The 20,344-nt window shown below is 41.9% G+C and overlaps 1 protein-coding gene across 1 annotated transcript in view; it reads right to left on the minus strand.

Annotated features, from left to right (window-relative positions):
* LOC126159271 (uncharacterized) overlaps positions 1–20,344 on the minus strand; it is a 538,531-nt gene that overhangs the window by 109,999 nt on the left and 408,188 nt on the right. Inside the window, exon 4 of the mRNA XM_049916503.1 lies at positions 6,505–6,550. Within this exon, the coding sequence (XP_049772460.1) occupies positions 6,505–6,550 (46 nt within the window). The remainder of the gene's footprint in view (positions 1–6,504; positions 6,551–20,344) is intronic.

The following is a 20,344-nucleotide window of genomic DNA, read 5'->3' on the forward strand; positions in this document are numbered from 1 at the left end:
GTTCTAGGGGACTGATGACCTAAGATGTTAAGTCCCATAGTGCTCAGAGCCATTTGAACCATTACGAGACCATAAGATAGAGAATCACCAATGTAAAGCCATGCCCACTGGGCGGAATTTCTCATGTGTTATTGTTGTAGGTTATAGAATTTGTGTGTTTAGGTTATAGAATTTATCGGAATAAATAAGCAAGTGAAAAGAAAAAGATTGGTGGCCTTTTCCTTCGAATAGTGTGTTGCCATGATACCCAGAATTTATAATGTGTGCGCCAGTCATATGCAGTGCGATGGCCACGTGTTGATCAATGCCGTTGAATAAGAACGAAAATGGTATTGCCAGTGCATAGTGGACAGTCAGAGTTATGTAAATTACTAATAGTCAGATGTGCGTTTCCGTTGCGCAATATCCAAGCAGGAGAATAACTTTTAACTTAATTGTGAGTACTAGAGTTCATGTTACTTGATAAATAAAAAAAATGAATCCACTCGCTTGGCAGACCACTCATCTTGCAGGCCTGACTGCTTGATGCCACAGTATGAGCAAGGCATGCGGGTGCCTTTCAATCGACGAATCGTATCATTGATATCCTTTCACAGTGAATCTTAATTCCACTCCTGAACCGTTCTTTTCTTTCCGCCATTGCTTTTTCGATGTATAGATTGAATAGTAGTGGCGCCTGTATTACATTCTTTTTGTTCCGAACACTTCGTTCATAACCTTCCTCTCTTATTGTTCCCTCTTGGCTTCTGTACATTGCATATTACCCGTCTTTCCGTGTAGCTTACCCCTATATTTCTCGGGATTTCGAGCATCTTGCACTGTTTGACATTGTCATACTCTTACTCCAGTTCGACAAATCCTATTAACGTGACTTGATTTTTCGTCAGTCTCGCTTCCATTATCAACCGCAACGTCAGAATTGCCTCTCTGGTGTCTTTACCTTTCCCAAAGCCAAACCGATTGTCATCCAACACATCGTCAATTGTCTTTTCCATTCTTCTGTATGTTACTCCTGTCGGCAAATTAGATGCATGAACTATTAAGCTGATTTTGCGATAATTCTCGCAGTTGTCGGCTCTTGTAATCTTCCGAATTGTTGTGTGACTGATATTTTTCCGGAAGTCAGACGGCATGTCCCCCGACTCATACGTCCCACACACCACCGTGAATAATCGTTTTGTTCCCACTTCCCCAATTGATTTTAGAAGTTCCAATGAAATGTTATCTATTCCTTCTGCCTTATTTGATCTTAACTCTTCCAAAGCTGTTTCATGTAATAATGGATCTCCTATCTCTTCTGTATCGACCTGTTTCCTCTTCCACCACGTCATCAGAGAAGTCTTCCCCTTAATAGAAACCTTCGACGTATTATTTCCACTTACCCGCTCTCTCTCTCCTGCATTTAATAGTGAAACTGCCATTTCACTCTTAATGTTATAACCATTGCTTTTCTCTTCACCGAAAGTTGTTTTGAATTTCTGTATACTGATGCCATCGTTCCAACAATCACCTATTTTTTCTATTTCTTCACATTTCTTCACGTAGCCATTTCGCCTTAGCTTCCCTGCATTTCCTATTTATTTCACTCCTAATTGACTTGTATTCCTGCATTCCTCAATGTCCTTGAACGTTTTTGTACTTCCTTCTCTCATCGATCAACTGAAGTATTTCTTCTGTTACCCGTGGTTTCTTCACAGTTACTTTCTTCGTACTTATGGTTTTCTTTTTGGCATCTGTGGTCGCCCATTTAAGCAATTTCCATTCCTCTTCAACTGAACTGCCTATTGAGCTACTCATGAGCGCAGTATCTAAAACCTCAGAGAACTTCAAGCCTATCTCGTCATTCGTTAGCACTTCCGTATCCCACTTCCTTGCGCACTGATTCTTCCTGATTAGTCTCGTTAACTTCAGCGTACTCTTCATCACTACCAAATTGTAATCTGAGTCTATATATGCTCCTGGATACCCCTTACAATCCAGTATTTGATTTCGGAATCTCTGCCTGACCATGAAGCAATCTAAACTGTAATGTTCCCGTATTCTCCTGGCCTTTTTCAAGTATACCTCTACCCCTTGCGATCTTTGAATAGGGCATTCGCTGTTACTAGCTGAAATTTATTGGAGAACTCAATTATAGTCTTTCTCCTCTCTCACTTCTATTACCAAGCCCATACTCTCCCGCAACCCTTTGCTCTACTGCTACCCTTACCACCGCATCCCAGTCCCCCGTGGCTATTAGATTTTCGTCTTCCTTTACGTACTGTATTACTCGTTCATAATCCTCATACACTCTCTCTCTCTCTCTCTCTCTCTCTCTCTCTCTCTCTCTCTCTCCATCTTCGGCTTACAACGTCGGCATGTATATGTGAACTACTGCTGTCCGTTTGTTTGCTGTCTGTTCCGACGAGAACAGTCCTGTCACTGAACTGTTCTCAGTAACTCACTCTCTGCCATATCTCTCTATTCATAAAGAATCCTACTCCTCTTGTACAATTTTCTGGTGCTGTTGGTATTACTCTATACGCGTTTTCTTTCCACTTTACTTCACTAACCCCTACTATATCTAGACTGAGTCTTTGCATTTAGCTTTTCAGATTTTCTAGCTTCCCTGTAACGTTCAAGCTTCTGAGATTCCACGTCCCGACTCGCAGAATGTTATCCTTTCGTTGGCTATTCGATCTTTTTGTCATGGTCACCTCCCCCTTGGCAGTCCCCGCCGGAGATCCGAATGGGGAATACTCCGGAATCTTCTTGACAGTGGAGAGATCATCATGACACTTTTCAGTTACAGGCCACGTGTAATGCAGTTGCTTCCATTGCCTTCTGCATCCGCATGCGAACTGTGGTCAAAAAGAAAAAAAAAAAAAAAAGTTGCTCTGAGCACTATGGGACTTCACTTCGGAGGTCATCAGTTCACTAGAACTTAGAACTACTTAAACCTAACTAACCTAAGGACATCACACACATCCATGCCCGAGGCAGGATTCGAACCTGCGACTGTAGCGGTCGCGCGGATCCAGACTGTAGCGCCTAGAACCGCTCGGCCACACCGGCCGGCTAAGTGTGGTCCACCGGAATGTGGTGTGCAACACGTATTACTTTCGATATGTGCTCTTGCGTGGCTCTGAGCACTATGGGACTTAACATCTATGGTCATCAGTCCCCTAGAACTTAGAACTACTTAAACCTAACTAACCTAAGGACAGCACACAACACCCAGCCATCACGAGGCAGAGAAAATCACTGACCCCGCCGGGAATCGTGCTCTTGCGTGGTTCCGCGTGAAATGAGCATAGGTGTTTTTGTTAGTAGTTACTTATATTTAAAAAAAGCAAAGTTCTTCCCTGATAAATTTTATCCGCGATATTAATATTAAATATTACTTTTTATACAGCATTCTTGTCAGTTGCACTTATTCTCATTCAATTACATAATCTCAGTCCTAAAAAAGTTTAGAGTCAACACTAAGGTCATTATGAAAGATCTCTGTTGGATTCCTTTCATGTTTAATTTCTTAAATCTATTGTCATTTACGGCATAAATTCCTCTTCTAAATTTACTGTGGCGTTTCTGACTATCTGGGAGGAGACTGAGTAGTGGAACGTGTAACTTTAACACATAAACAAGAACGATCTATCACACTACTACACTTTAAAACACAGTTTATATGTAATTCATGTCACACAGTCTCATACGGAACCTACATCCGCTTTCTTTTATATACTGTATATGATAAGATACTGTCATCCCCCTTCCCTTCTGTGTGAGAGGATGAATGAGCAAATGTATTTCTAGTTGCATGCTTGAGGGTAGCAGACAAGCCTGTCTGCTAGAGAACAGTAGTACCAACGTCGGAACAGGTAGCTATGCTTTCTAAAAGCAAAGAGGTTTCTATCCTTAGTATGGTCCTGTCCGTCCGTTGTCATGTTGGTATAGGAAGCTGCCCCTCTGGTCACTTCCGTTTGTATTTGGGAAGCACGCTCGGTAGGAGCGCAGGTCAGTGGGTCCGTGGCGAGCGTCTGAAGTGGTAAGATCTCCGGCTAAGCGCGTGTCTGCTAAGTCCGTAGGACAATGGATTTCTTAAGTTCAGCCTAACTGAAAATTTAATCACCTTTATTTCAGGTTTAGCTCTAAAATATCTAATGTTATCTTAAATTGCAGTGCAGTGTAATTCTCGTGTGAAGTTCAGATTATTTTCCGGTAGTTGCTTTGTCACTACTTTGTGAGTAAAGTGGAACCACGTGTTGATCAGTAACTCTAACTAAGATCAATCTTAAATGCGAATGCTTGTGTGATTATAACGTCTCGTCTTGACAATATTTTTCAATATAGCAACTTTTCTTTATGTTCAACCCACGTGGGGTGTACTTTGCGAGACCAGTACCACGTGCTTATATAACTGTTTGACCCGTCAGGTTAACAGTAAGACGTTAGTAACCAGTTCGAGGTTTTTCTTTTGTAAATTGCTTTTCGATCTAATTTATTTTAATTATCAAAATTATTGTGGAGTTATACGCTTTGTGTAAACCTAGTTGACCACGTGAAGCATGTGGTGTAATCATCAAGTAGCCCTCAGCTATTCTTTTCGCCAAGATTTCACAGAGTTAATATGAATTTAGTATACCAGTGTGTGGTAATTACATGACGGACAGGATTGTGCTACGAACGTATCTTCTTTGGGTGAAAATTTGAATCTGTTGGTAGTGGTTAACTTTCTCTTGCATACGTTTCAACGTTCTTTGTGTGTTGTTTTATGAATGCAGTGTTGTATGCAGTCTCCCGATCTTACCTCCATATTTGATGTGTTCCATAAGACTGCAAACTCACATTTTCACAGTCCTGAATAAGGCACCAGCTCAGTTATAACTCACGTTTAATATGCTGAAATTTCAATGATCAATGTTAAAATAAATTTCCAAATATAAACTGATTTATTTCTTTTTATTTAAATTCACTTTTATATATATATATATCACCGGATGTCGTATGACTATTAAAAGATTATAATTAAGGTTAGTCTGGTTGGGAATTTGGTAAGCTAGACTGGATACCTGGTGAAACAGTTGCGCAGTAATGCAAGGCTAACTTCCCCAGACAGCTCACAGCTTTTAACCCGCCTTTATTGTCCATCAGTACCGCTTTCATCATAGCAAATCAAAGTAACAACCTTACAATTAGACATTGAGCATAAACTCGTACTGGGTAAAAAGTGAGGAATGGAATCTTTTAGTACAGCCTATTCAGATTACACTAGTATGCATGATAACAGATGACTGAAGATAAAATATGTTGTTAACCAACTCTTTGATGCTTGTTTCAAAACTGTCTTCAGTGTCCTATCACTTTTTTTTTAGTGGAATGAAATTTATTTAATTTTTAGATATACGTATTTTGTTAGGGCAGCAAGCTGGGTACACGAAAATGCCCTGCTCTTTATGTGAATGGGGCAGCCGGGCAAAATGAAAGTATTGGAGTGTAAAGATTTGGCCAAATCGGAGACATTTTGTGCCTGGGACAAAGAATATCTTTCATGAACAGCTTGTAGAACACACAAAGTATATCTGAAAGTATATCTGAAAGTATTGCTTCCACCACTACTTACAAAACTAGATTGGATAAAGCAGTCTCTAAGAGCTCTTACACAAGATGGATTCCATTTTAAGACTATTTATATGAAAGATCCTCTCATCTGTCAAGAAAAATTGAAAACAGGGATTTGTTTGACCTTCAATTCACTAACTGATGAATTATCATGAATTTAAGAATACAACGGATAACGGAGAAAAATAAGCATGGGTTGCCTTCAGATCTGATACTGTAAGCTTTCTAGCGAATACATAACACCCAAGTTACAAGAATATCGTCAAAGTCGTGTTGGGAAATTTAAAGAAGTTACAGCAAGAGTGTTCAATCCAATTCCTACACTCCCATACTGACTGCGTCACAGAAGATCTGAGACACTGTAATGAAGAGCAAACAGAAATCATCCATCAATACATTAAGGAGATGGAGAAGGGTTACCAGGGAAAGTGGAGCTAGAGAACACAGGTCGACTATTACTGGATTTTGAAGAAAGAGAGTAAAGGTGAAGGTTCTGTTAGGAAATCAAAAAAGGCAAATGTAAAGTAAATGTTGCTGAGAGAAGTGTTTGTAGTAATTTTCATATCTCCTAACGAAATAAAACAATCATAAAGATACAGACTTTCATTGAAATTATATTAAAATCTTTGTGCCTCAGTTATTTAGATATTTAAAATATATCTTGTGAAAAAAAATGAAAGTAGTTTTCAAAATCTGGATCACAAATTCGTTTTAGAACTCTAAACTCTATTTCATACAAATCATGTAACTTTTTTTAAAATTCAGGCTTATCTTATTAACAGAAACTAGTAATTTTCATAACAATGATTTCTGCAGAAGGCCGACTAAGAACAAGAAATGTTTACAAAAATTAAAGGAATGAGATTAGCCAGCTTTCACGAATGGGAAGTACGAGGTACTTACCAACTTCAGAAGTTTCAGGGTTCCAGTTCTCCACAACCTCTCCGATCTGAAAAAAAAGTAAATAAGAATAAATATTTTGTTTACATTCTATTCAGTATCATTATCAAGTTTAGTGTTAATATGTGAAATAATTGATCCTTTTATTGAGACAAATGTTGAAAATTATGTGCCCAGTTGTTTATAGTCACTGAAAAGCTGTCATTGACCCGTAACTACAATACGACGCAAACGAATATAATACTTCAGTTTCTCTGTAGTGCCGTAGAAGAAGTTAGTGTTCCATTCAGAGCAGTATCTGGCCAAGCCTGAAGTCTGTAACATATACTCAGTATGTATTAGGGCTGGAACAAGCTCCAGCAGCCGTTGTGGCTCATTTAAATTAGTTCGCCTATAGTGACTTCAAGATGAAGGTACTTATTAATACAGATAAGGGGAAGTCAAATGAAAACCGAACACCCGCCACAACGGGACAATGGAATAGTTCCACTCAAAAGTAATCAGACACGCGTTAAGAAATTTCTACCACACGGAGACGACAGATCAAACATTCTTGTTTCGTAGAACGCGGATCATCCAATTGGCACTGTCACGGTGGGCCTTAAGGTCCAACAGGGTGATAACGTACGACATCATTCAGATTCCCCAAGGGCAAACGGCAAAGCCATCAATGGAAACATTTCACAGCTCACCGAAAAAAAAATCCATAGATGTTAACACAAGTTCCGGTAAGATGCACATGACGGGCGACACGTATGTAACCGCCCTGTGTGATCCACCTCATCCAATCATGTCCATTGTGCATTCCGACGGACTTGGGCAATTTCAGCAGAGCAACGCGACACCCCCACCCGTGCAGAATTGCTACAGAGTGGCTCCAGGAACACTCTTCTGAGTATAAACACGTTCTCTGGCCACCAAACTCCTCAGACATGAACAGTAATAGGCATATGTGCGATGCCTTGCAGCGTGCTGGTCAGAAGAGATCTCTACCCCCTGGTACTCTTATGGATTTATGGACAGCCCGACAGGATTCATGGTGTCAATTCGCTCTAGCATTTGGTTCAAATGGCTCTGAGCACTATGGGACTTAACATCTGAGGTCATCAGTCCCCTAGAACTTAGAACTACTTAAACCTAACTAACCTAAGGACATCACACACATCCATGCCCGAGGCAGGATTCGAACCTGCGGCCGTAGCGGTCGCGCGGTTCCAGACTGAAGAACCTAGAACTGCTCGGCCCTGTGGCTCATTTAAATTAGTGTAGTCCATGCCACGTCGTGGTGCGATTCTTCTGCGTTCTCGCGGAGGCCCTTCACGATATTAAGCTGGTGTAGCTGATTCATTTGCTCTTCAGTGTACAACCAATTACGCATTTGTTACATTTGTTGTATTACACATACGTTACTTATGAACAACACGATTTAACATATGTTTTCAAGTCCTGCCTTCCAGGCGACATCGTTGTTTCTGTTGCTATTTATTTGTTACTGGTTGTCTTTTACGTTAATATGGCAATAATAATCACTTTTGTAGTTTGTTCTGTCTTTTTTATTGGTGGTCAGAAATAACTCTTAATCTGTAGCTGACTTGTAGTGACAGCAGTTTCGAGTTGTGACAGATGATCAGCGATTTTGCTATTTCTGTCGCTGTCTGTCTGCGTGCTGATTATATTATTGTGCTGTTTTTCTAGTAGTAATCAGTTGCATGTTATGTTCCGACGTTTCATTAATGAAGGTCAGAAATAAATTCCCACTTCAAATTTCGTGACAGCAATTGCGTCAGATGATCAGCGACAATGTATGGTTACATCTACTTGCCGAGAATTCTACCAGCGATGTTAGTGGGTTATACTGAATCGATATCTGTGGTGTTTTGTTATTTAAGTTAAATTTTGTCTCTGCGTGTATTATGGTTTATCCAGATCTTGGTGGACAATGTCAATAAAGTTTTAGATAAATTGTATATATTTTAGAGCAGTTTGTTCATAGAGCATTAAACGTAGATGTTTTGTCGTTTGTAAATACATATTTATTTCCTCCAGTACATTCATTATCGGTCCTTTAGCATTTTCCAGTCGGTATATTGTGTTCGTCTTTTAAGTGTGGTGAAAAATGTGCATGGGTTATTGCCACTTAATGTAACAGTTTCTCGGTATCTAGTGGCGACGTTTCTGCCAGTACGTCGCATGTAGAACTTTTACTGTCTCCGCAGTGAATTCCTTCATAGCTGGATTTGCGTATACTGGTGGTTTCCAGTTGCAAGACTGTCTCGTAGTCTCATGTTATGTCGTGTTTGGTAAAATTATACTATTCGTAAGTTACTTACATGTAATTAAACAAATGTACCGAACTTTATAAGAATTTTTATTGGCGATGAAGGCTGTACAGCGGAAATAGGCCTGTAGTTCAAATAAAAATAATAATCATAGCAGCGTAACTTGTTACATAAATACATTACGTCCTTGAAAGGCATTTATTCCACAGCAAACCCACAACACTATGAAGATGTACAAACTGCTGGGATTCAAATATAACTATTAAAAGAAACCGCTGAACAATGTGGCCTACAGCTATTATTTAAAAAGAAGTAATAACTAACATCAGAATCGTCCAAATATTTAAGTACCTGGTGAAGTTCGTTACGAAAACGCACTGGAGAAGGAAATACTTAAGAAACGGATGTGTGAGCATCAAATAGTCTAGCAAAGGTCGCGCGAGTTCTACAACAAAAAGTGCCTTTCACAAAACCCTAATACACATAGCTATGGAACTGTTCTGAAGGCAGTAATTATAAATTTAGCGAAACTCTATCCCTAAATGCAAATAAAGTCCCCTCGAGGAATTGGAGAAGAAGGAGCGGAGGGTCTCTAGGACAATTAAGGGATCCAATTACAAGAATGGCATCTACCAAAAAAGATCAAACAAGGAAGTCTATGGCGAAATAGAGAAAATTACAGACGCAATCCGAAAACTACGTGTACGATTGTACGGTCACCTCAAATGAATGGACGAGAACACGTTAGCCACCTGTTTTTATTCAAACCCAAAAATTACAATGCCCTGGTTTAATAAGAAAAGTAATGATAAATTATGATGTAATGAACATTTATTTATCGATATAGATATGCGCATATCGCAGTCAAGTGGTACTGGACTATACCTGCTTGAGTATTCTACACTGTATTTACGATACGTGCATGAATGTACCTATAAATTAATTTCTAATGTCGAGGAAGACAAATTAGTTTAACCTTCAACAAGACCACACCTAGCACACAGCAGCTTACTTCAATGGCTAAAATTTCCATACTGCAACAAGATGTTTCGTGATATGTGTGTAGACTAGGGTGACCAAATTATTTTCGGTGAAAACCGGGACACATTCACCCGGGTGTCAATGGACACCTCATTCCACATGTATCCAGGTTTCTTAATTTTAAATATTAATGTTTTGTTGACACATTTTGTTAACCCGATTATTATAACTAATAAGAGGATACAAAAGATTGATATAATCTAGATTATCTGTATAATTAATGACATTTAATAAACGTATACGGTAATAAAGAAATGTATTACGATTTTACAAAATTTTGCACCCATTCAACTTTTAATCAATTAATATTAACATGAGCTTTAATATTACTGAGCACTTGTAGATGGAATTGACTGTCCTTGGAGAAAAGGGTATTTTTCACTGCCTCCAGCCTTCTTGATCATGTCTTTGTTCTTTGAGACCCAGTGATAAAACTCGGTACAATCCATTTTGTAGTTGTACAGGATCTGCAGGATTGCTTCAAGAAAGTCCACCTCCATTCTGTTCTTTCATCAGTCCACTGGATATTCATGAACGAAAATATTCTTTCCACATTGGCATTATGGCCTGGGATTGCAAATAAATACCTTGCAGTTATTACCAACTCAGAGAAATGCTGAAGACAGTCAGAGCTTGTTAAAAAAAAAAACTCACCCACTTCTCATGACATTCCAATGGTGTTTCTTTTTTTTTTTTTCATCATTCGCTTGTGAAGACTTTCTTCAACAAAATTTGTCAGTATGCCGAACTGATCAAAGAGAATGGAATCATCAATTTCAATCTCCTTACTCTTCAAATAAGAACTGTCTCCAACACTTTCCCATTTTGGCACTCTCTTCAGTAACATCCAAACAAACACCCGCGATGAGTGTAAATATGGGGCGCTCCACTTGCTGAGATATTCTACACAAGTGTCATAAAACTTGTTAACTTCCTCTCTAAAACACCTTTCCGCTGCTTCTGATACTTCTGCTCTTTTAAGGACAGATTTAACATTAAAAGAAATGAACTGCTGTTCTCTCCTCTTAGTAACAGTTTCCAGAGTAGTTTTCAAAACATCATTTACCTCTATTACACTTTTCGTGCTTCCCTCAATTTCCTTTATCCCATGTTGCAAAGTGCTAAGCTGACTGTGAATGAACCATAAGTAGGCTTCACTTAAAGGGTTACTGAAAAACTGAACCAATATTTTGGGGGCTTTGTCTTCATTTAGGAAAAAATCTTTTAACGGTTCAACCAGGCGGATTACTATTTCAACTGCTGGAAACAGTGATAACCAGCGAGTTTTCGAGTGACACATTACATTCATATATTCAGTTCCCACATAATCACAGAACTCCTTAAGCCTCTCTGTTCTAACAGTATATATGTAAAAGTGTGAGATTAACATTATGACGATAGTTTCAACATCGCAGCTTAAACTGTCAGCAGATGTCTGCTCGCTATTGTGTAAAACATGTGCAGGGCACCCTATGCCTCCAATGTTTTCATGCAATGTTGCCTTTAATTTGGTAAATACGTTGTATCTGCCTTGTCTTTTTAAACCACAAAAGTTTGTGTTGGTGTTGTCTCCACAAAATGCCACACATTTATTTTTTTCGAGATCAAACATTTCGATAGTATTCATACAAAATCTTGAAATTTCGTCTGATGTTTCATTACGTAGGGAACTCACCTTCAAAAGTTTGGTCTGAATTCCCTGATTAATATCGAAAAACTGAACAACAAACGGAAATATTTTAGTGGCCTTATGATTGCTGGCATCAGTGGATATCCCGTAGAAAGAAGACTTTTTGATGTATTCAAGGCTTTCCTTTACACTCTGGGGAGCAATAACTCCTTTCACTAAGGCTGACACTTTAGTTCTTGCTGAACTAAACTTTTTTGCAATGGAAGAATCATCAAACATAATGCTGTTAAGCTTATTAGTACAATCACTAGATCTATAAGTTTGGTGATGTTTTACCGTGTGGTAGGCTAGTGTAAGCTCGGCTGATCGAACTTTCGTCTCTTCACTTGACTGATGTTTCACAAAATAATTTTGTAGAGTTTTACTGCAGCTCGGTGCACTGTATCTGTTAATGTGTTTCTTTGACCTGATGTGATCAACTATGTCGGAACGTCCACCATGACTTATTAGTATAAAACAGTTACATACGGAACACTCTGCTTCGTAATCAAAACGACCTTTCTTCATGAAATTCCATTCCTTGGAATAACAGTCACTGAACTTGCAGGCACATTTCGGCATTGCGTTTCACAGTAGTGCAGCAATAATACCACTAATATGAGAAAAAACTATTGCCGTTTGTCTGACAAAACATCAACTACTACACTGTTCTGAGAATGAGTGGGTAAGTGGCACGTTTCATAGCTCTGTTACAATAATACAACTTGCTACTTGTTGGCCAAAATACCGAGACAGATAAGCTAAAATATATTAATTTCTTGTGTTGTATTTCCTTTAATACAATAATAATCCCAAAAATTTGAGAAAGTTTCACGAAATGTATTTAAAAACTGAATTCCGGGACTTTTGAGCGGGCCGAAACAAATTTTCGGGACACCGGAACACAGGGATGAAAACCGGGACAATCCCGGTTTTTCGGGACGTTTGGTCACCCTAGTGTAGACTCAAACATGCTGAGAATCATCCCAGGTATGTTCCTTGCACTCGAACGGCTGCGTGAAATGGAGGTCCAAAGAGGTAACAAAACATATTGTTGAGATCTGGGTCACGTGCTATCGGCCGTTTGTTCAGACGGTCTACAAAGAAAGCTTACCGAAAACCTCGTACTGTGTCGTTGCTTTGCATGTCGGGAAACAGCCTAGAGCTATGAACGCCAAAAGCCGCTGCTTTGTGGCTTATTAGGGCTGAGTTACCGTGCTCTGAAAAAACTGAAACACGTTTCTAAGATATTTTGCCCGTTTCCCACCGTAACTGTCGCGACGAGCACGTGCTGTTTAAGGGGGTCTCTGCCTGTTAACAAATGGGCGGTCTCTAAGGCGGAGAGTGGAGTGTGGACACAACTCGGTGTTCCTGGTGTGCCCAGAAACTCCACAAAGTGAGCCGGCGTGAGCAGCATTTGAATGTCAAAGCGAAGCGTCCGCGCTCGTGCCGTTTAACGACGCATACATTACCGCCTATATCCTCACCACACGGCCCGGTGGTCATGTGCTCAGGGACTCATGGCGAAGCCCTGAGCCGAAGACAACGACAAGTTGAAATTTTTGTCTTCTTCATCTTTTTCTTCTACTGCACCTTCTTCCTAAAGCATTGACCAGTTAGTATGTTGCGAAGTCTGGATCCATTCAGCTTCTCTTGGGTCTACCACTGTAGCAGTTTTTTTATGAAAACGTTCTACCCATTCTTTTCTGTATTCCACAACCTTTTCGTTCAGGTTGCGAATTCCTATGTTCTTATGGATGGTCTCACTTTTTAATCTGTCTCTTGTTGTTACTTCCGGAACTTTTCTCAAAAATCTGATCATAATATGATATTAAAAGTTGTCACGTTAATGTGGGTCCGTTGAGAATGTACGGATGGAATAAAACGTCTACTTTTTACCTGTACAGAAAACTAATTTGATAATTACGGCACCTAATACGTAATATTGTACATGTAACTAGGAATTTTGTATGGTAAGGTGGTATGTTAGAAAACAACAAATCAGCTAATCGCAAAATTTACGTAAAACCTTCTACAATTCCGACTACTAAGGACTATATTTACTTAAATACTGACTCGGGCATGGATGTGTGTGGATGTCCTTAGGTTAGTTAGGTTTAAGTAGTTCTAAGTCTAGGGTACTGATGACCTCAGATGTTAAGTCCCATAGTGCTTAGAGACATTTCAACCAATTTTTTGTTCTGTCCATATCGCAACTCCACCACTGCACTTTCAGCATTGTGCAGTAGTTCCTCTTTTCCACTCTCTTTAACGGAGCTGTTAGTTATATGTTGCATTTATGTTTGTACCAGTCAACTCTCATCTTTTTTTTTTTTCCTCTGGTTCTCTCTGAAGTCACCATTCCTCATCCAGTGCCATAGCTAACTTCCTTTGTTTCATCCTTTTGTTTCCGATATTTCTCTTTTTATACTTAACCTGCGTAACGAAAGTTCATTACTTATTTCATCTATTTCTGGCCTCCTGTCTTTATGTATTTCGTTAACTTGATCAGATTAGATCGGACCAGGATTCTGCACATCTCAGAAGCTTCTAAGCATTTCTACATTCTCTCTGCCACTGTGTCCACGATTCGGGGCAACATTCCAAACGAAACACTTCACTAATCTTTTCCTTCACTATTCGTTTAATGGGCAATAGAAAACCCTGTTGTTCTTGCGAATTATTTCTATTTTAACGTTTTTTTTTGTTTTTATTTCGGGATAATAGTAATTCAAATGATTCAAATGGCTCTGAACACTATGGGACTTAACTTCTGAGGTCATCAGTCCCCTAGAACTTAGAACTACTTAAACCTAACTAACCTAAGGACATCACACACATCCATGCCCGAGGCAGGATTCGAACCTGCGACCGTAGCGGTCGCGTGGTTCCAGACTGTAGCGCCTAGAACCGCTCGACCACTTCGGCCGGCTAACAATAATTCCGTGTGGCTGTATGGCCTGGTGCCATTCTTCCTATTGTACGCCACCTCGGGGATTTTCGTGTTCCTAACCTACGCCAATTATCCAACTGGGGAAAGGTGACCTGCAGTTTAACGTCGAATCAGAACCACGTGTTGCTTCTGACGGCTCCTCACGTGGTTGAAATACGACGGATGTGTTAAAAGGAAGACTGAAAAATCTGTGGTCCGGCCGAACTCGGAACCCGCAAACTCACGGTTTCCAGGCTAGCTAGACTACCAGACTTGACTATGTCTTCATTACTTGTCATCTTACTCTTTGCTGAATGTGTTCAGCGTGCCTGACGTTATCAACCTGTTCCACTAACACTTGACAAGAAAGAAAGAGGAAAGTGAATATTTGCCGAAAAAGAATCTTTTCTTTCCCTTCTACTTCAGTATATGTGAACGTGTACTACACGCCAACAAAAATTGCATAAACTCTTCTTCCTTTTAAAGCATCTTCCCCTGTTATACCGTAACAGTTTAACTTTTTTCCCCATAATCCACTGTGACACGAATTCGTGAAGGACGAAAGGAAAAACTGGTAGAAGCCGACCTAGGGGAAGATCAGTTTGGATCCCGTAGAAATGTTGGAACACGTGAGGCAATACTGACCTTACGACTTATCTTAGAAGACAGATAAGGAAAGGCAAAGCTACGTTTCTAGCATTTGTACACTTAGTGAAAGCTTTTCACAATGTTGACTGTAGTGTTGTTTTTATTTTTTTTTGTTTTTTTTTCAAATTCTGAAGGTGGCAGGAAACAAATACAGAGAGCAAAAGCTATTGACAATTTCTACAAAAACCAGATGACAGTTATAAGAGTCGAGGGGCATGAAATGAAAGCAGTGGTTAGGAACGGAGTGATACAGGGTTGTAGCCTATGCCCGATGTTATTGAATCTCTATATTGAGCAAGCGGTAAAAGAAACAAAATTTGGAGTAGGTATTAAAATGCATGGAGAAGAAATAAAAACTTTGAGGATTGCCGATGGGACTGTAATTCTGTCAGAGACAGCAAAGGACCTGCAAGAGCAGTTGAACGAAGTAGACAGTGTCTTGAAAGAAGGATATAAGATGAACACCAACGAAAGAAATACGAGGATAATGGAATGTATCCGAATTAAATCAGGTGATGCTGAGGGAATTAGATTAGGAAATGAGACGCTTAAAGCAGTAGATGAGTTTTGCTATTTGAGGAGCAAAATAACTGATGATGGTCGAAGTAGAGAGGATATAAAATGTAGACTAGCAATGGCGACGAAAGCGTTTGAAAAAGAGAAATTTGTTAACATCGGGCATGCATTTAAGTGTTAGGAAGTCTTTTCTGAAAGTATTTGTATGGAGTGCAGCCATGTATGGAAGAAGAGAATAGAAGATTTCGTAATGTGGTGCTACAGAGGAATGCTGCAGATTAGATGGGTATATCACGTAACTAATGAGGTGCTACTGAATAGAATTGGGGGGAAGAGGAATTTGTGACACAACTTGATTAGAAGAAGGGATCGGTTCTGAGGCATCAAAAATGTTTAAATGTGTGTGAAATCTTATGGGACTTAACTGCTAAGGTCACCAGTCCCTAAGCTTACTCGCTACTTAACCTAAATTATCTTAAGGACAAACACACACACACCCATGCCCGAGGGAGGACTCTAACCTCCGCCGGGACCAGCCGCACAGTCCATGACTGCAGCGCCCTTGACCGCTCGGCTAATCCCGAGCGGCGAGGCATCAAGGCAATACCAATTTAGTATTGGAGGGCAGCGTGGCAGCGTGGAAGGTAAAAATCGTAGAGGGAGACCAAGAGATGACGACATAAAGCAGGTTCAGAAGGATGTAGGTTGCAGTAGTTACCTGGATGGGTCAAATGGCTCTGAGCACTATGGGACTTAACATCTATGGTCATCAGTCACCTAGAACTTAGAACTACTTAAACCTAACTAACCTAAGGACAACACACAACACCCAGTCATCACGAGGCAGAGAAAATCCCTGACCCCGCCGGGAAAGTTACTTGTAGATGAAGAAACTTGCACAGGATGGAGTAGCGTGGAGAGCTGCATCAAACCAGTCACTGGACTGGAGACCACAATAACAACAACAACAACAACCTATTGTAGAAGATATTGAAAAGCCTAGCAGTATGACGTAACACGAAGACATCACCGCTGTGTTAGAAGCCCCTAGGACACTGAGAAGTGACGGGTTAGCGCAGTTGGTCTGTTGAGATAACAGACTGCTATTAACGTTGGCTCCGTGCCAGGCGTAACCAAGGGCCTGTAGGGAAGGTTCCGGCTTGTGGCTGTGCACACGGCTCCCGGCAGACGCATTCGCAGAACAAACACTCGACAAATTGCAGGCGCCAGCCGCGGAATACAGACGGAGAATTCGAGCCGTCGACTCCGCAGTCGTCTGGTGTGAGAGGGAGCCGGCTGTCGGCGGGAGTCCGGGGTTCTTGACCGGAACCTTCGGCAGGCCATTAGCATTCCGCGGCTCGCCCCCACAGCCCGCAGTATTTACGCGCCTGTCTGCAGGGAGCTGCACGCAGCGCCGCGACCAGCCGCCGCCTCGAGCTGCTGGACTCTGATAGCCGAGCTTACAGCGTCTGCGCGTTCCCAAGCAGACTTGACTGAGTATTAATGTATCAGTTTCACAAAATGTACCGGCAGATTATACATTTTTGGGCAGCTGTACAGGTAATTTGGACTTGGAAAGTAGGAAGCAGAGAGTTGTCGTCCTGTATCAACAAACAGGGAAGAAGTTTAAGTTTGACTGGGGTCGTATGAAAGGGGTGGAGGCTCTGTTCTGAATGCCTTGCTTTTCTTGATCTACACTCTTAACACGAAAAATGACCCTCCGCGAAGATATTATCCGAATGGGACAGGAAAAGGTAGATATACCGGGTGATCAAAAATCAGTATAAATTGTAGATAGAAAGGTACAAATTGACACACATGCTTGGAATGACATGGGGTTTTATTAGAACCAAAAAATACAAAAGTTCAAAAAATGTCCGACAGATGGCGCTTCATCTGATCAGAATAGCAATAATTAGCATAACAAAGTAATACAAAGCAAAGATGATGTTCTTTACAGGAAATGCTCAATATGTCCACCATCATTCCTCAAAAATAGCTATAGTCGAGGAATAATGTTGTGAAGAGCACTGTAAAGCATATCCGGAGTTATGGTGATGCACTGGCGTCGAATGTTGTCTTTCAGCACCCCTAGAGATGTCGGTCGATCACGATGCACTTGCGACTTCAGGTAACCCCAAAGCCAATAATCGCACGGACTGAGGTCTGGGGACCTGGCAGACCAAGCATTACGAAAGTGGCGGATGAGCACACGATCATCACCAAATGAAGCGCGCAAGAGACCTTTCACGCGTCTAGCAATACTTTGGTTTTTTTTTGTTCTAATAAAACCCCATGTCATTCCAAGCATGTGTGTCAATTTTTACTTCTCTATCTACATTATTCCGTGGTTTATTAAGTTTTCAAATTTATACTGTCCTTTTGATCACTCGGTACATCTACAGAGAAAGAAATGATTACAATTTGAGAAACATTTGACAATTAATTCAAGAGAAAGAGCTTCGCACATCGAGCAAGTCAATAGAGCGTTGGTCCACCTCTGTCCCTTAAGCAAGCATTTATACGTCATGGCACTGATTGATTGACAGAATAGTTGGATGTCAAAATTAAGAGTTGGTTGGAGGGCTCTGCGCATAACGCTCCAAATGTTCTTAGTTGGAGAGAGATCCAGCGACCTCGCTGGCCAAGGTAGGGTTTGGCAAGCACGAACACGGAGAAACTCTTACAGTGTGAGGGCGGACATTTTCTTGGACAAATATAAGCCCAGAGCGGCATGCGAAGTAGAATATCGTCGATGTACCGCTGTGTTGTAAGGGTGCCGCTGGTGAGAAGCAGTCTTCCTGCTACGAAGTGAAATGACATAGGAGTCCATGACTCCCGATAGTCGGGCCATATGGCGTAAGACAATAAGGTTGGTATCCCACCGCCGCCCGGAGTGTCTCCAGAAGCAACTGCTCATTGCGGTTCAGTTCGAAGAGATTCTGGGCCGAATAATTGTCCGGAGACGCTCCGAAAGTGGAGCTCTTGCAAAAAATAAACTTTATTCTTGATTATGTTGAGCTCCACAGCCTAAATGAGACCAATATCACTGATATTGAACCACCTCACATATGTATTGTTGCGATCGATTTCGTACTTCGTACATCTACAGGCCGCCGAGGTGTACCAAACTCATGAACTGCCTGGTTGTCGTATATAGTGTTAACCAGATTATACATAACTACCAGGTAGTATGCGCCCGCTTATCAGTATGGCGTCGCGCCACTTACGGCATGTATGCATGCACTGATTCTGTTGGGAAGTGTTTCATGATGCCGTTGTATCCTCTGCTATGGTACGTTGTCTGGGCGCTGGAGCAGGACAGAGTTGACGCGGAGCTGGTCCTACACATTTTCTATCCGGAACAGATCTGAGGTATTTCTAGGCACGGGAGTTCCTCAGCATCGCACAGACAGTTCACAGAAACACGTGCCGTGTGCGGACGAGCTTTGGTCTGTGAAAAATGGCACCACGGTAGTGTCTCGTGTAGGGGTGGGCAAGAAAGGCTCTGAGCACTGTGGGACTTAACATCTTAGATCATCAGTCCCCTAGAACTTAGAACTACTTAAACCTAACTAACCTAAGGACACCACACAACACCCAGCCATCACGAGGCAGAGAAAATCCCTGACCCCGCCGGGAATCGAACCCGGGAACCCGGGCGTGGGAAGCGAGAACGCTACCGCACGACCACGAGATGCGGGCTGGGGTGGGCAAGAAATTACGTATGTGCTACAAATCACAATGACTGATAACTCGCAGATTTCACAATAACTTTACAGTATCTGGCTGCGGTTTCAGTCACAACTGGAAGTCACAAATACACTCCTGGAAATGGAAAAAAGAACACATTGACACCGGTGTGTCAGACCCACCATACTTGCTCCGGACACTGCGAGAGGGCTGTACAAGCAATGATCACACGCACGGCACAGCGGACACACCAGGAACCGCGGTGTTGGCCGTCGAATGGCGCTAGCTGCGCAGCATTTGTGCACCGCCGCCGTCAGTGTCAGCCAGTTTGCCGTGGCATACGGAGCTCCATCGCAGTCTTTAACACTGGTAGCATGCCGCGACAGCGTGGACGTGAACCGTATGTGCAGCTGACGGACTTTGAGCGAGGGCGTATAGTGGGCATGCGGGAGGCCGGGTGGACGTACCGCCGAATTGCTCAACACGTGGGGCGTGAGGTCTCCACAGTACATCGATGTTGTCGCCAGTGGTCGGCGGAAGGTGCACGTGCCCGTCGACCTGGGACCGGACGGCAGCGACGCACGGATGCACGCCAAGTCCGTAGAATCCTACGAGGTGCCGTAGGGGACCGCACCGCCACTTCCCAGCAAATTAGGGACACTGTTGCTCCTGGGGTATCGGCGAGGACCATTCGCAACCGTCTCCATGAAGCTGGGCTACGGTCCCGCACACCGTTAGGCCGTCTTCCGCTCACGCCCCAACATCGTGCAGCCCGCCTCCAGTGGTGTCGCGACAGGCGTGAATGGAGGGACGAATGGAGACGTGTCGTCTTCAGCGATGAGAGTCGCTTGTGCCTTGGTGCCAATGATGGTCGTATGCGTGTTTGGCGCCGTGCAGGTGAGCGCCACAATCAGGACTGCATACGACCGAGGCACACAGGGCCAACACCCGGCATCATGGTGTGGGGAGCGATCTCCTACACTGGCCGTACACCACTGGTGATCGTCGAGGGGACACTGAATAGTGCACGGTACATCCAAACCGTCATCGAACCCATCGTTCTAC

This window comes from Schistocerca cancellata, chromosome 2, assembly GCF_023864275.1.
Source record: "Schistocerca cancellata isolate TAMUIC-IGC-003103 chromosome 2, iqSchCanc2.1, whole genome shotgun sequence".
Taxonomy (NCBI): Eukaryota; Metazoa; Arthropoda; class Insecta; order Orthoptera; family Acrididae; genus Schistocerca; species Schistocerca cancellata.